This window comes from Balaenoptera acutorostrata, chromosome 11 (genome assembly GCF_949987535.1).
Source record: "Balaenoptera acutorostrata chromosome 11, mBalAcu1.1, whole genome shotgun sequence".
In the NCBI taxonomy this organism is placed as follows: Eukaryota; Metazoa; Chordata; class Mammalia; order Artiodactyla; family Balaenopteridae; genus Balaenoptera; species Balaenoptera acutorostrata.
The window spans coordinates 49,410,032-49,424,149 of NC_080074.1; the positions used below are offsets into that span (position 1 = coordinate 49,410,032).

Below are 14,118 nucleotides of genomic sequence, written 5' to 3' on the forward strand. Positions count from 1 at the left end.
TTGGAAGAGTTTGAGAAGGATGGATGTTAGCTCTTCTCTAAATGTTTGATAGAATTCACCTGTGAAGCCATCTGGTGCTGGACTTTGGTTTGTTGGAAGATTTTTAAATTTATTTATTTATTTTTGGCTGCATTGTGTCTTCGTTGCTGCGTGCACGCTTTCTCTAGTTGCGGTGAACAGGGGGACTACTCTTCGTTGCGGTGTGCAGGCTTCTCATTGCGATGGCTTCTTTTGTTGCAGAGCACAGGCTCTAGGTGCGCAGGCTTCAGTAGCTGTGGCTCGTGGGCTCTAGAGCACAGGCTCAGTAGTTGTGGCACATGGGCCTAGCTACTCCGAGGCATGTGGGATCTTCCCAGACCAGGGCTCGAACACGTGTCCCCTGCATTGGCAGGCGGATTCTTAACCACTGTGCCACCAGGGAAGTCCCCTGTTGGAAGATTTTTAATCACAGTTTCAACTTCATTACTTGTGATTGGTCTGTTCATATTTTCTATTTCTTCCTGCTTCAGTCTTGGAAGGTTATATCTTTCTAAAAATTTGTCCATTTCTTCCAGGTTGTCCATTTTATTGGCATAGAGTTTCTTGTAGCAATCTCTTAAGATGCTTTGTATTTCTGCTGTGTCTGTTGTAACTTCTCCTTTTTCATTTCTAATTTTATTGATTTGAGTTCTCTCCCTCTTTTTCTTGATGAGTCTGGCTAATGGTTTATCAATTTTGTTTAACTTCTCAAAGAACCAGCTTTTAGTATTATTGATCTTTGCTATTGTTTTCTTTGTTTCTGTTTCATTTATTTCTGCTCTGATCTTGATGATTTCTTTCCTTCTGCTAACTTTGGTTTTGTTTGTTCTTCTTTCTCTAGTTCCTTTAGGTGTAAGGTTAGATTGTTTATTTGAGAATTTTCTTGTTTCTTGAGGTAGGCTTGTATGGCTATAAACTTCCCTCTTAGAACTGCTTTTGCTGCATCCCATAGGTTTTGGATCGTCGTGTTTTCATTGTCATTTGTCTCTAGGTATATTTTGATTTCCTGTTTGATTTCTTCAGTGATCTCTTGGTTATTTAGTAACGTGTTGTTTAGCCTCCATGTGTTTGTGTTTTTTACGTTTTTTTCCCTGTAATTCATTTCTAATCTCATAGCGTTGTGGTCAGAAAAGATGCTGGATATGATTTCAATTTTCTTAAATTTACTGAGGCTTGATTTGTGACCCAAGATGTGATCTATCCTGGAGAATGTTCTGTGCGCACTTGATAAGAAAGTGTAATCTGCTGTTTTTGGATGGAATGTCCTATAAATATCAATTAAATCTATCTGGTCTATTGTGTAATTTAAAGCTTCTGTTTCCTTATTTATTTTCATTTTGGATGATCTGTCCATTGGTGTAAGTGAGGTGTTAAGGTCCCCCACTATTATTGTGTTACTGTCGATTTCCTCTTTTATAGCTGTTAGCAGTTGCCTTATGTATTGAGGTGCTCCTATGTTGGGTGCATATATATTTATAATTGTTATATCTTCTTCTTGGATTGATCCCTTGATCATTATGTAGTGTCCTTCCCTGTCTCTAGTATCATTCTTTATTTTAAAGTCTATTTTATCTGATATGAGTATTGCTACTCCAGCTTTCCTTTGATTTCCATTTGCATGGAATATCTTTTTCCATCCCCTCACTTTCAGTCTGTATGTGTCCCTAGGTCTGAAGTGGGTCTCTTGTAGACAGCATATAGAGGGGTCTTGTTTTTGTATCCATTCAGCAAGCCTGTGTCTTTTGGTTGGAGCATTTAATCCATTCACGTTTAAGGTAATTATCGATACATATGTTCCTATGACCATTTTCTTAATTGTTTTGGGTTTGTTTTTGTAGGTCCTTTTCTTCTCTTGTGTTTCCCACTTAGAGAAGTTCCTTTAGCATTTGTTGTAGAGGTGGTTTGGTGGTGCTGAATTCTCTTAGCTTTTGCTTGTCTGTAAAGCTTTTGATTTCTCCATCGAATCTGAATGAGATCCTTGCCAGGTAGAGTAATCTTGGTTGTAGGTTCTTCCCTTTCATCACTTGAAGTCTATCATGCCACTCCCTTCTGGCTTGTAGAGTTTCTGCTGAGAAATCAGCTGTTAACCTTATGGGAGTTCCCTTGTATGTTATTTATCATTTTTTCCTTGCTGCTTTCAATCATTTTTCTTTGTGTTTAATTTTTGCCAATTTGATTACTATGTGTCTCAGCGTGTTTCTCCTTGGGTTTATCCTGTATGGGACTCTCTGCCCTTCCTGGACTTGGGTGGCTATTTCCTTTCCCATGTTAGGGAATTTTTCGACTATAATCTCTTCAAATATTTTCTCTGGTCCTTTCTCTCTCTCTCCTCCTTCTGGGACCCCTATAATGCGAATGTTGTTGTGTTTAATGTTGTCCCAGAGGTCTCTTAGGCTGTCTTCATTTCTTTTCATCCTTTTTTCTTTATTCTGTTCCGCAGCAGTGAATCCTACCATTCTGTCTTCCAGGTCACTTATCCGTTCTTCTGCTTCAGTTATTCTGCTATTGATTCCTTCTAGTGTAGTTTTCATTTCAGTTATTGTATTGTTCATCTTTTTGTTTGTTCTTTAATTCTTCTAGGTCTTTGTTAAACATTTCTTGCATCTTCTCGATCTTTGCCTCCATTGTTTTTTCTGAGGTCCTGGATCATCTTCACTATCATTATTCTGAATTCTTTTTCTGGAAGGTTGCCTATCTCCACTTCATTTAGTTGTTTTTCTGGGGTTTTATCTTGTTCCTTCATCTGGCACATGGCCCTCTGCCTTTTCATCTTGTCTGTCTTTCTGTGAATGTGGTTTTTGTTCCACAGGCTGCAGGATTGTAGTTCTTCTTGCTTCTGCTGTCTGCCCTCTGGTGGATGAGCCTATCTAAGAAGCTTGTGCAAGCTTCCTGATGGGAGGGACTGGTGGTGGGTAGAGCTGACTGTTGCTCTGGTGGGCAGAGCTCAGTAAAACTTTAATCCTCTTGATTGCTGATGGGTGGGGCTGGGTTCCCTCCCTGTTGGCTGTTTGGCCTGAGGGAACCCAACACTGGAGACTACCTGGGTTCTTTGGTGGGGCTAATGGTGGACTCTGGGATGGCTCACGCCAAGGAGTACTTCCCAGAACTTCTGCTGCCAGTGTCCTTGTTCCCACGGTGAGCCACAGCCACCCCCTGCCTCTGCAAGAGACCCTCCAACACTAGCAGGTCTGGTTCAGTCTCCCCTGGGGTCACTGCTCCTTTCCCTGGGTCCCGATGCGCACACTACTTTGTGTGTGCCCTCCAAGAGTGGAGTCTCTGTTTCCCCCAGTCCTGTTGAAGTCCTGCAATCAAATCCCACTAGCCTTCAAAGTCTGATTCTCTAGGAATTCCTCCTCCTGTTGCCGGACCCCCAGGTTGGGAAGCCTGATGTGGGGCTCAGAACCTCCACTCCAGTGGGTGGACTTCTATGGTATAAGTGTTCTCCAGTTTGTGAGTCACCCACCCAGCAGTTATGGGATTTGATTTTACTGTGATTGCGCCCTTCCTACCGTCTCATTGTGGCTCCTCCTTTGTCTTTGGATGTGGGGTATCTTTTTTGGTGAGTTCCAGTGTCTTCCTGTTGATGATTGTCCAGCAGCTAGTTGTGATTCTCGTGTTCTCACAAGAGGGAGTGAGAGCAAGTCCTTCTACTCTGCTATCTTGGTTCAGGCTATATCCTCCACATGTATTTTACAGTTTTTTTTTTCTTGTAGTTGATTTCTAATCTCATACGTTGTGGTTGGAAAAGATGCTTGATATGATTTCAGTTTTCTCAAATTTACCAAGGCTCGCTTTGTGGCCCAGCATGTGATCAATCCTGGAGAATGTTCCTTGTGCACTTGAGAGGAATGTGTATTCTGCTGCTTTTGGATGGAATGCTCTATAAACATCAATTAAGTCCATCTGGTCTAATGTGTCATTTAAGGCCTGTGTTTCCTTATTGATTTTCTGTCTGGATGATCTGTCCATTGATGAAAGTGGGGTGTTAAAGTCCCCTACTATTACTGTGTTACTGTCAATTTCTGCTTCTATGGCTTTTAGTATTTGCCTTATATATTGAGGTGCTCCTATGTTGGGTGCATATATATTTACAATTGTCATATCTTCTTCTTGGATTGCTCCCTTGATCATTATGTAGTGTCCTTCTTTGTCTCTTGTAATAGTCTTTATTTTAAAGTCTATTTTGTCTGATATGAGTATTGCTACTCCAGCTTTCTTTTGATTTCCATTTGCATGGAATGCCTTTTTACATCCCCTCACTTTCAGTCTAAATGTGTCCCTAGATCTGAAGTGCTCTTGTAGACAGCATATATATGGGCCTTGTTTCTGTATCCATTCAGCCAGTCTATGTCTTTTGGTTGGAGCATTTGATCTGTTTATGTTTAAGGTTATTATTGATATGTATGTTCTTATTGCCATTTTGTTAATTGTTTTGGATTTGTTTTTGTAGGTCTTTTTTCTTCCCTTCCTCTTTTGTTCTCTTGTGATTTGATGACTAAGTTTAGCGTTGTGTTTGAATGACTTTTCCTTTTTTGTGTGTGTCTCTGTTGTAGATTTTCAGTTTGTGGTTACCATGAGGTTTTGCTATAGCAGTCTATATATAAACAAGATTGTTTTAAGTTGCTAGTCTTTTAATTTCAAATGCATTTCCTGTATCCTGCATTTTGCTCTCTTCTTCTCACAATTGCTGGGTTTGATATATTTCTGTGCCTATGATTTCCTACCTTTACTGTATGTTTGCCTTTACCAGTGAGTTTTTCCATTCATAATTTTTTTGTTTCTAGTTGTGGCCTTTTCTTTTGCCCATAGAGAAGTTCCTTTAGTATTTGTTGCAAAGCTGGTCTGTTGGTGCTGAATTCTCTTAGCTTTTGTTTGTCTGTAAAGCTTTTGATTTCTCTGTTGAATCTGAATGAGAGCCTTGCTGGGTATTCTTGGTTGTAGGTTATTCCCTTTCATCACATTAAATATATCATGCCACTCCCTTCTGGCCTGCAGAGTTTCTACCGAGAAATCAGCTGCTAACCTTATGGGAATTCCCTTGTATGTTATTTGTTGCTTTTCACTTGTTGCTTTTAATATTTTTTCTTTGTCTTTAATTTTTTGTCAGTTTGATTACTGTGTGTCTTGGTGTGTTCCTCCTTGGGTTTATCCTGCTTGGGACTCTCTCTGCTTCCTGGACTTGGGCGACTGTTTCCTTTCCCATGTTAAGGAAGTTTTCAGCTGTTATCTCTTCAGATATTTTCTCAGGTCCTTTATCTCTCTCTTCTCCTTCTAGGACCCCTATAATGAGAATGTTCATGCATTTAATGTTGTCCCAGAGGTCTCTTAGACTGGCCTCATTTCTTTTCTTTCTTTTTTCTTTGTCCCACTGCAGTGAATTCCACCATTCTCTCTTCCAGGTCACTCATCCATTCTTCTGCCTGTTACTCTGCTATTGATTCCTTCTAGTGTACTTTTCATTACAGTTATTGTATTGTTCATCTCTGCTTGTTCTTTAGTTCTTCTAGGTCTTTGTTAAACATTTCTTGTATCTTCTCGATCTGTGCCTCCATTCTTTTTCTGAGATCTCAGATCATCTTTACTATCATTACTCTGAATTATTTTTCAGGTAGATTGCCTGTCTCCCCTTCACTTAGTTGTTGTTCTGGGGTTTTATCTTGTTCCTTCATTTGGGACATATTTCTCTGCCATCTCAATTTGTCTAACTTTCTGTGATTGCAGTTTCCATTCTGCGGGCTGTAGGATTGTAGTTCTTCTTGCTTCTGCTGTCGCCCCCCACCCCCCAGGTGGATGAGACTGTTTAAGAGGCTTGTGCAGGCTTCCTGGTGGGGGGGACTGGTTCCTGCCCATGGGTGGGTGGAGCTGGGTCTTGTCCCTCTGGTGGGCAAGGCCGTGTCAGGGGGTGTGTTTATCAGGCAGCTGTGTGCTCAGGAAGACATTAAGCAGCCCGTCTGCTGATGGATGGGGCTGTGTTCCTACCCTGTTGGTTATCTGGCCTGAGGCGTCCCAGCACTGGAGTCTACAGGCTGTTGGGTGGGGCCAGGACTCGGTGAGAAAATGGCAGCCTCCAAGAGGGCTCATGCCAATGAGTACTCCCCAGAACTACCACACCACCACCACCAGTGTCCTTGTCCTTACAGTGAGCCACAGCTGCCCCCACCCCCTGCTTCTGCAGGAGACCCTCCAATACTAGCAGGTAAGTCTGGCCCAGTCTATTATGAGGTCACTGCTTTTTTCCCCTGGGTTCTGGTGCATACAAGACCCTGTGTGCGCCCTCCAAGGATGGAGTTTCTGTTTCCCCCAGTCCTGTGGAATCCCTGTGACCAAAACCCACTGGCCTTCAAAGCCAGATTCTCTGGGGGCTCCTCCTCCCATTGCCAGACTCCCAGGCTGGGGAGCCTGACACAGGGCTCAGAACTTTCACTCCTGTGGGAGAACTTCTGTTTCCAGTTTTTGGGTCACCCACCTGGCATGTATGGGATTTGATTTTATTGCGATTGCATCCCCTCCTACTGTCTTGTTGTGGCTTCTTCTTTGTCTCTGGATGTAGGGTATCTTTTTTGGTATGTTTCAGCATTTTTGGTCAATGGTTGTACAGCAGTTAGTTGTGATTTTGGTGTTTCCATAAGAAGTGGTGAGCTCACCTTCTACTCCGCCATCTTGTCTCCTCTCAACAGTGAATTTAAATGTACAGTCCTGGAGGTTAGAAGTTCAAAACCAGTATCACTGGGCTAAAGTCCAGGTGTTGGCAGGGCTGGTTCCTTCTGGAGGCTCTCAAAACATCTAGCTTTGAAAATGATGGGGCTCACATCCATGAGACCCACAAGGCTATAGCAAACTGAGAAACAGTTCTTAAAGACTTACCTGGCTACCCCCCAGGACCCAGCACTAAGGCAGCTGACTGAAAAGTGCCCAGTCTTTCTGTGAAAGAGGCGTATCTGCTTGTCTGAAAGTTTCAGTCTGAGGGGCAGTCATCTAATTTAACATACATCTAGGAGCCAACTGAAATACTCTCCAAAGATGGATGCTTGTGGCTGCCATCTTTGCCCTGTCCCTTCACCTCCCTCCAGGATCCTGGTATCTCCTGGAGAAGAGTTTGTGCACTTGTCTGGTGCACTGTTTTCTGCAGTTGCCACCCAGGGGCTACCCCTTGATTTCCTGGTTCTGTTGGCCAGCAGGTCTTGTGTTCATAAATCCCACAGAACTGAAACAAACAGAGAAGGAGTTCTTAACCAGCTACACTCAGGGCACAGTGGAGAGGCAGCAGACTGAAAACCCAGTCTTTCTGTGAAAGAGGACTATTAGTTTATCTTCATAGTTGTGGCCTAAGGAGCAGGATTCTAATTAAATACACATCTAGCGGCTGACTACAATCATTCATCAGAGGCCACTGGGCACCATCTTCACTCTCAACCTATGCCCTACCCCAGATCACCAGTGTCTCCAAGAAAGGAGCCTGTGTACCCATCTGGCCCCATGGCTTTTTTGGCTACTGCCCAGAGAACATATCCCTTGATAGCCTGGCTCTGTTGACCAACAGGGCTTGTGTTCATGAGTTCAAAGAGATGAGCAAAGCAAACAAAAAAATGGTTCTTAATTGGCTGTCAGTCACCCCAGGGCTCAGTGCAGGAGGGAGTAGACAGAAACACCCATCTCCCAGTCTTCCCCTGAAAGAGGTATATTTGTATACTTTCGAAGCTGTGGGTTTGGCTTCCGATCTGCCTGAACCTTTGTGCTGACTGAGATACTCCCCTTTGGGACACTGACAGGTCTTGGCACACCCTCAACCACTGGAGCCATTAAGACTAAAGTAAGCTGCTGGGATAATCATAAAAGTTTGAGAGAAAACCCAGAGCTGGGGCAGGGTTGAACAGTAAGTTCACCTCTTACACAAAGCCACTCCTTCAAGACTGGAAGAGATGGTTGTTTTATATAATGCATAGAAACCAACACAGAGAGTCAGCACAGAGGAATATGTTCCAAATGAAAGAACAAGATAAAACCCCAGAAAAGAGCTTAATGAAATAGAGGTAGGTGATTTACCTGATAAAGAGTTCAAAATAACGGTCATAAAGATGCTCACTGAGCTCAGTAGAACTATGCATGAACAAAATGAGAATTTCAACAAAGAGAAAGAAAATATAAGGAAGTACCAAATAAAAGTCATAGAGCTGAAAAATACAGTAGAGGAGTACAACATCAGACTAGATGAGGCAGAAGAAAGGATAAGTGAACCTGAAGACAGGACAATGGAATTCATCCAATCAGAGCAGCACAAAGAAAAAGAATGAAAAAGAGTGAAGATGGCTTAAAGAACTTATGGGACAACATCAAGCAGACAAACATTTGCATTATAGGGGTCCCAGAAGGAGGAGAGAGAGAAAAAGGGATATAAAACTTATTTGAAGGAAAAATGGCTGAAAAGTTCCCTAACCTGGGGAAGGAAGCAGACATCCAGATCCAGGAAGCCTGGAGAGTTCCAAATAAGATGAACCAAAAGAGACCCACATTAAGACACATTGTAATTGAAGTATCAAGAGTTAAAGAAAAGTAGAGATATCACCTTACCCCTGTTAGAAAGGCTATTGTCAAAAAAGACAAGAAGCAACAAGTGTTGGCAAGGATGTGGAGAAAAGGGAACCCTTGTGCACTGCTGATGGGAATGTAAATTGGTGCAGCACTATGGAAAACAGTATGGAGATTCTAAGAAAAATTAAAAATAGAACTACCATATGATCCAGTAATTCTACTTCTGGGTATTTATCCAAAAGAAATGAAAAAACTAACTTGAAAAGATATCTGCACCCTCCATGTTCACTGCAGCATTATTTATAATAGCCGAGACACAGAAGCAACTTAATTGGATGGATGAATAAAGAAAATGTGGTATATTTATACAATGGAATACTATTCTGCCATAAGAAGAAATTTTGCCATTTGTGACAATATGGACAGACACTGAGGGCATTATACTAAGTGAAATATCAATAAATCAGAGAAAGACAAATAGCTTATGATGTCACTTATATGTGGAATCTTTAAAAAAAAAAAAAACCAACTCATGATACAGAGAATAGATTGGTAATTGCCAGAGGCAGGGGGTGGGGAAAAATAGGTGAAGGCAGTCAAAAAGTACAAACTTCCAGTTATAAAATAAATAAGTCCTGGGGATGTAATGTACAGCATGGTAAATATAGTTAAATACTGTATTGTATATTTGAAATTAGCTAAGAGTAAATCTTAAAAGTTTTCATCACAAGAAAAAAAATAAGTGGGCATATTGTGGTGACTGTTTCACAATACATATATTAAATCATTATGTTGTACACCTGAAACTAATATGATGTTATATTTTTATTATATCTCAATTTTTTTTTAAGTTTACCATCCCTTCTCAAATACTCGATTAACTCAAAACAGCTAATAAATATTGGGCATATTTTTCTTAAATAATTACAAGAATTTTTTTTCATATGCCATAAAATGTGGTATTAACATTTAATTCTTTTTGTCTTGCAGGTGTAAAGGGTCAAATTTTTGATCAGAATGGGACTCCATTACCCAATGTAACTGTAGAAGTCCAAGACAGAAAACATGTCTGCCCCTATAGAACCAACAAATTTGGAGAGTATTACCTCCTTCTCTTGCCTGGGTTCTATGTAATAGAGGTAAGTATACAATGCTAACTATTGTTATTAAAATATTATAGAACTCACAATACTTACTTACCTAGAAAGAATCTAAAATAAGTCTGGAAAGTCCAAAAGTAGATACATCAGGACAGAATAAAAGGCCAACTTGCATTTAGCGGGGAGTGAGGTGGCAATAATAGGAACAAACTCAGAAAATCATGTTTTTTCCCCAACTGGCAATTTTTTAAATAGAAGCCAAATCCCATTTCGGGTGGTACCTTTTATGATTAAAAAATGGAACAAACCTTATTAATAATAAGAATAAATAAACAATGTGGGGTGGTGGAATGAATTGGGAGATTGGGATTAACATATATACACTACTATGTATAACATAGATAACTAATGAGAACCTACTGTATAGCACAGGGAACTCTACTCAATGCTCTGTGGTGTCCTAAATGGGAAGGAAATCCAAAAAGGAGGGGATATATACATAGAGCTGATTCATTTTGCTGTGCAGCAGAAACTAACACAACATTGTAAAGCAACTATACTCCAATAAAAATTTAAAAACAAAAACAAAAAAAAAAATGTAGCCACAGTTCTTCCAAGCTTCATGGAATACCAGTTTAACATCTGTTCTGTGAACCATAACTTCTACTATTAAAAAACTGTGACACAGGTTCCTTAGAATTCACTACAAATAAAATTTGATCCACAAAGTTTACCACTATATTAAGTGATACATATTTTGCAGCCCGCTCATAAGCAAACGATGGTGAGTTTTCCAATCAATGCAAGTAAAATTCCAGATTTTAATTTTATTTAGATGCATGTTTCTAAGGCTTTTCTTCCTCTAAGGACGCATGGACTAGTTTGAGGCTGAGTGGGTTTATGTGAATGAACTAAATGAATAAGTATCTGATTTATTTGGCCAGATTATGACTCTTCCTCTGTGATGTGACTTTATCTAAGAATGTCAAAATTCATCTAGTTTGCTTAGTGGGTCTAATGCCAGCCATAGTAGTCATTCTGTATAGAGCTACTCCTGAGAGAAGGTAGTCATCTATTCTGTAGTAAAAACTGGCTTTGTAGTTGTTTCATCTTTAGGACATAATAAAGGGCATGGTTTTCAGTTCATAAAACTCTGTAGGATTAAAAACCCCTGCTCCATAGGTTATCGCCAAAGTACCCAGCACTTTGAGTGAGGGGCTCATGCTTTTCTTGAGTATCTTTCCTCCTACTGAGGACATGAATAGAGCTGGAAAAACCTCAACTCACTATGAATCTTTGCCTAAAAAGGCCATTTTCCTGTTATTTACTGTGACATTTTCATTCTGTGGAAAAAAAGGGTTTTCCTTGTAGTGAATCTATCAATAAACTGTTTTTATGCAATCCCATAAATAAGCCACATCTTGGATATATGTATATGTATAGCAGATTCACTTTGCTATACACCTGAAACTAACAATTTGTAAATTAACTATACTCTAACAAAAAATTTAAAAAATAAGCCACATATTTATAGAATAAAGTTAAGAATTGTTCATTTCCAGTTAGACTAACACAGCACAAGTTGGCTTTAGTTACTAGCTCTAGGACAAAAGCGGAAGGTAAGACTCTGGAAGCTGAAATGAATGGCTAAAATACATGCCAATTAGTGGTTATGTAAATGTTATTCCCTATTCTTTTCCCTCTCTACCATATATAATAAAAGCATTTCTCAGTAGCAATAGTCTATAGTTAGTTTAGCATTTGTCATTATTTTCCTGATCATTTCCTCCACCAAAAAGATAAATCTAGCTGAAGATTCAGACTCATGGACAAAACCAGGTAAAATCAAAGCTTTTTAAAGAAGCAATAACTTATATATACACTTAGATCAGCTGCAAGGAAAATGGAATAAATTGAGAAAAAAATTCCACTTATAAATAATATTGACACAGAATCAGGATATTAAGTACAGACTTGAGACAAAGAGAAACAGTCAACTCTTTACCTTTGCGCTCCATGAAAACGATGGGGACAGAAATCAGTCTATTGCTTCTGACTTACATCTCCAGATAAAGGAACTGTCTTTATTTCACTTTGTAATTCTCAGCAACAGCATTAACAACTGTGGTCCATATCAGTAGGCACTTGGTAACTCATTCACCGAGCAGGACTGAAGCTGTTTCTAGCCCGGGGAGACCTGGCAGGTCGTTACATGTGTTTCATAAAGGCTGCATTTTAGTGGTGGATATCAGTGTTTTTCACTGTTGGCACCACAAAACATCTGAAATCACTCAGATAACTTTCTTGTTTCCTCTCAGGTTACAGTCCCTGGACACAATCCACATCTCACAAAGGTGACTATTCCCCAAAAATCCCAGAACTTCAGTGCTCTTAAAAAGGATATTATACTTCCATTCAGAGCGCAGTTGGATCATATCCCAGAATCAGATCCTTTATGTCCAATGATTCCTCTTTACAGAGATTTGCAAGGCCACTCAGCTGCAACAAAGCCCAGTCTGTTCTTGTTTTTAGTGACTCTTTTTCACATATTGTTCAAATAAAGCAAAATGTGAAACTCAACCCCCATCACCACCTTGAATCAGGGCTTACTCGTGCCAGGTTACTGCAACTCTAACTCCCTCTGTGGGACCTTGACTGGATAAACTCCACGGTCCTTCCCTAAGAAGAGGAATGTTTGTTTGTTTCCAAATCCTGCAACAAGCAATGTATGGTGATAATGAAAGGAATGATTTAGTCTTAATGATGGAAGACACCTACCCATCAAGTACTGCTCACTTACACTTAATCTTGAAGTAGTCTTAGAAATTTGTAAGAAGTTAAACTTGAGAAGCATGAAAGAAGTTCCTGCAAGAAAAAAAAGGAGGTAATTTTGTATACAGAGAGCCATTTGAATATAAGCAATGAAGATGAACATTTATTGATCACCTACTATATACAAGACCTTGCCATGTGTGCTATATGTGAAGAGATAGTGCCATATATAATTTTCAGTGCAGGGAAAAATGATAGCACTGGGAATATTAAGTTTTGCCAACGTTCTAAGGAAATATGAGAGAAAATAGGCAATCACGTCTCAGTGGCCCAAGAAAATATGGACCTGATGGGATGACAAATTTGTCTACAGAGCCCCAAAATAATAGGTCAATTAAGGTAAGGGTCCCTGCCTTTCTGCAACCAGATGCCACAGTCTTCTGTTATGCTAATGACCCCCAAATGCCTGAGCTTCAGACTCAGGTATGACTGCCCACTGGACACATCTACCTGGATGTGACCCATAGATACCTCAAACTCATCATGTTGAAAAATTGAACATACTTCTCTCCCCAGAGCTGCTCTTCCTCCTGCATTCTCTCAGTTACTGATAGCACCAAACTAGAAACCTGGGAGCCACCCTTGATACCTCCTCCTCCTCCTCCATCCCATCTATTCAGTCACTAAAGATTGATGCTATTTGTATGAGTTGATTGATTCTACCCTCTCTTCATGGCTACTAACACCACCAGGTTTACGCCATCATAGCTCACCTGTACCACGGCAACAGCTCTACTGGTCTCTTGCTTCCAGCTTTCTCCTCTTCACATCCAACCTCCACACAGCACTGGAGAAAGGGGTCTATTTAAACAAAAATCGGCAATCAACTGCTTGTAGTTCCTACACGCATAACACGCTGTGTGTCCCCTGTGTCTGCAATGCCATTCTGACCCACTACATTTTCTTTCCCACTCCTCCTTTAAAACCCAGTTCAGGTTGTTTAATGGGTACAGAGTTTCTGTTTGTCATGATGAGAAAGTTCTGGAAATAGTGATGATGGTTGTACAACATTGTGAAGTATTTAATGCCACTGAATTGTATACTCAAAACTGGTTAAAATGGTAAATTTTATGTTATGTATATTATACCACAATAAAAAAAGGATAGTGACTATTAAATATTAAAATAATGCTTCATTAGGTGCTTCGTAATAATGTACTCTGCAAAGTGAAGGCTCCAAGGCATACATGCTGTGTAAATTACATGTCTTACTTAGGTGAAACTCCAACAGAAACAAAGACTAGTCTGTAAAAGAGTAAACAAGTAAAATATAAAGATCAATGATGATTCCCTTAAAAAAAAAAAAAAACAAGAAAAACCTCAGTTCAGGTATCAACTCCTCTGGGAAACCTTTGCTGACCATTGTCCCATTCCACTCAGTTTCACCCCCTCCCAGCCAACCTGGGGGCCCTCTTTGCTCTGCAAATTAAACAGGTTACCTCTGTTGTGGGATTTACAGCACTGCACTGTGCTCTTCTATTTCCATGAGTGATTTTCTCTGGCAGAGTGTGAGGTCTCTGAGACCAGGGTCTATTTAATTTGTTTGAAAAACTTATTCTAAATCCTATCACATGGTGACACCTGAATGAAGGAACCAAGTGCTCCAGCAAACTGCTGCTCTTAAAACATTATGTGCAAG

At 40.2% G+C, this 14,118-nt stretch overlaps 1 protein-coding gene across 2 annotated transcripts in view; it reads left to right on the top strand.

Annotated features, from left to right (window-relative positions):
• The window catches only part of CPM (carboxypeptidase M), a 90,879-nt gene extending 78,671 nt beyond the window's left edge, over positions 1-12,208 (top strand). For both annotated transcript variants that reach the window (XM_007195044.3, XM_057556241.1), the window contains exons 8-9: positions 9,538-9,686; positions 11,966-12,208. In XM_007195044.3, the coding sequence (XP_007195106.2) occupies positions 9,538-9,686; positions 11,966-12,208 (392 nt within the window). The remainder of the gene's footprint in view (positions 1-9,537; positions 9,687-11,965) is intronic.
• Positions 12,209-14,118: the final 1,910 nt, after the last annotated feature.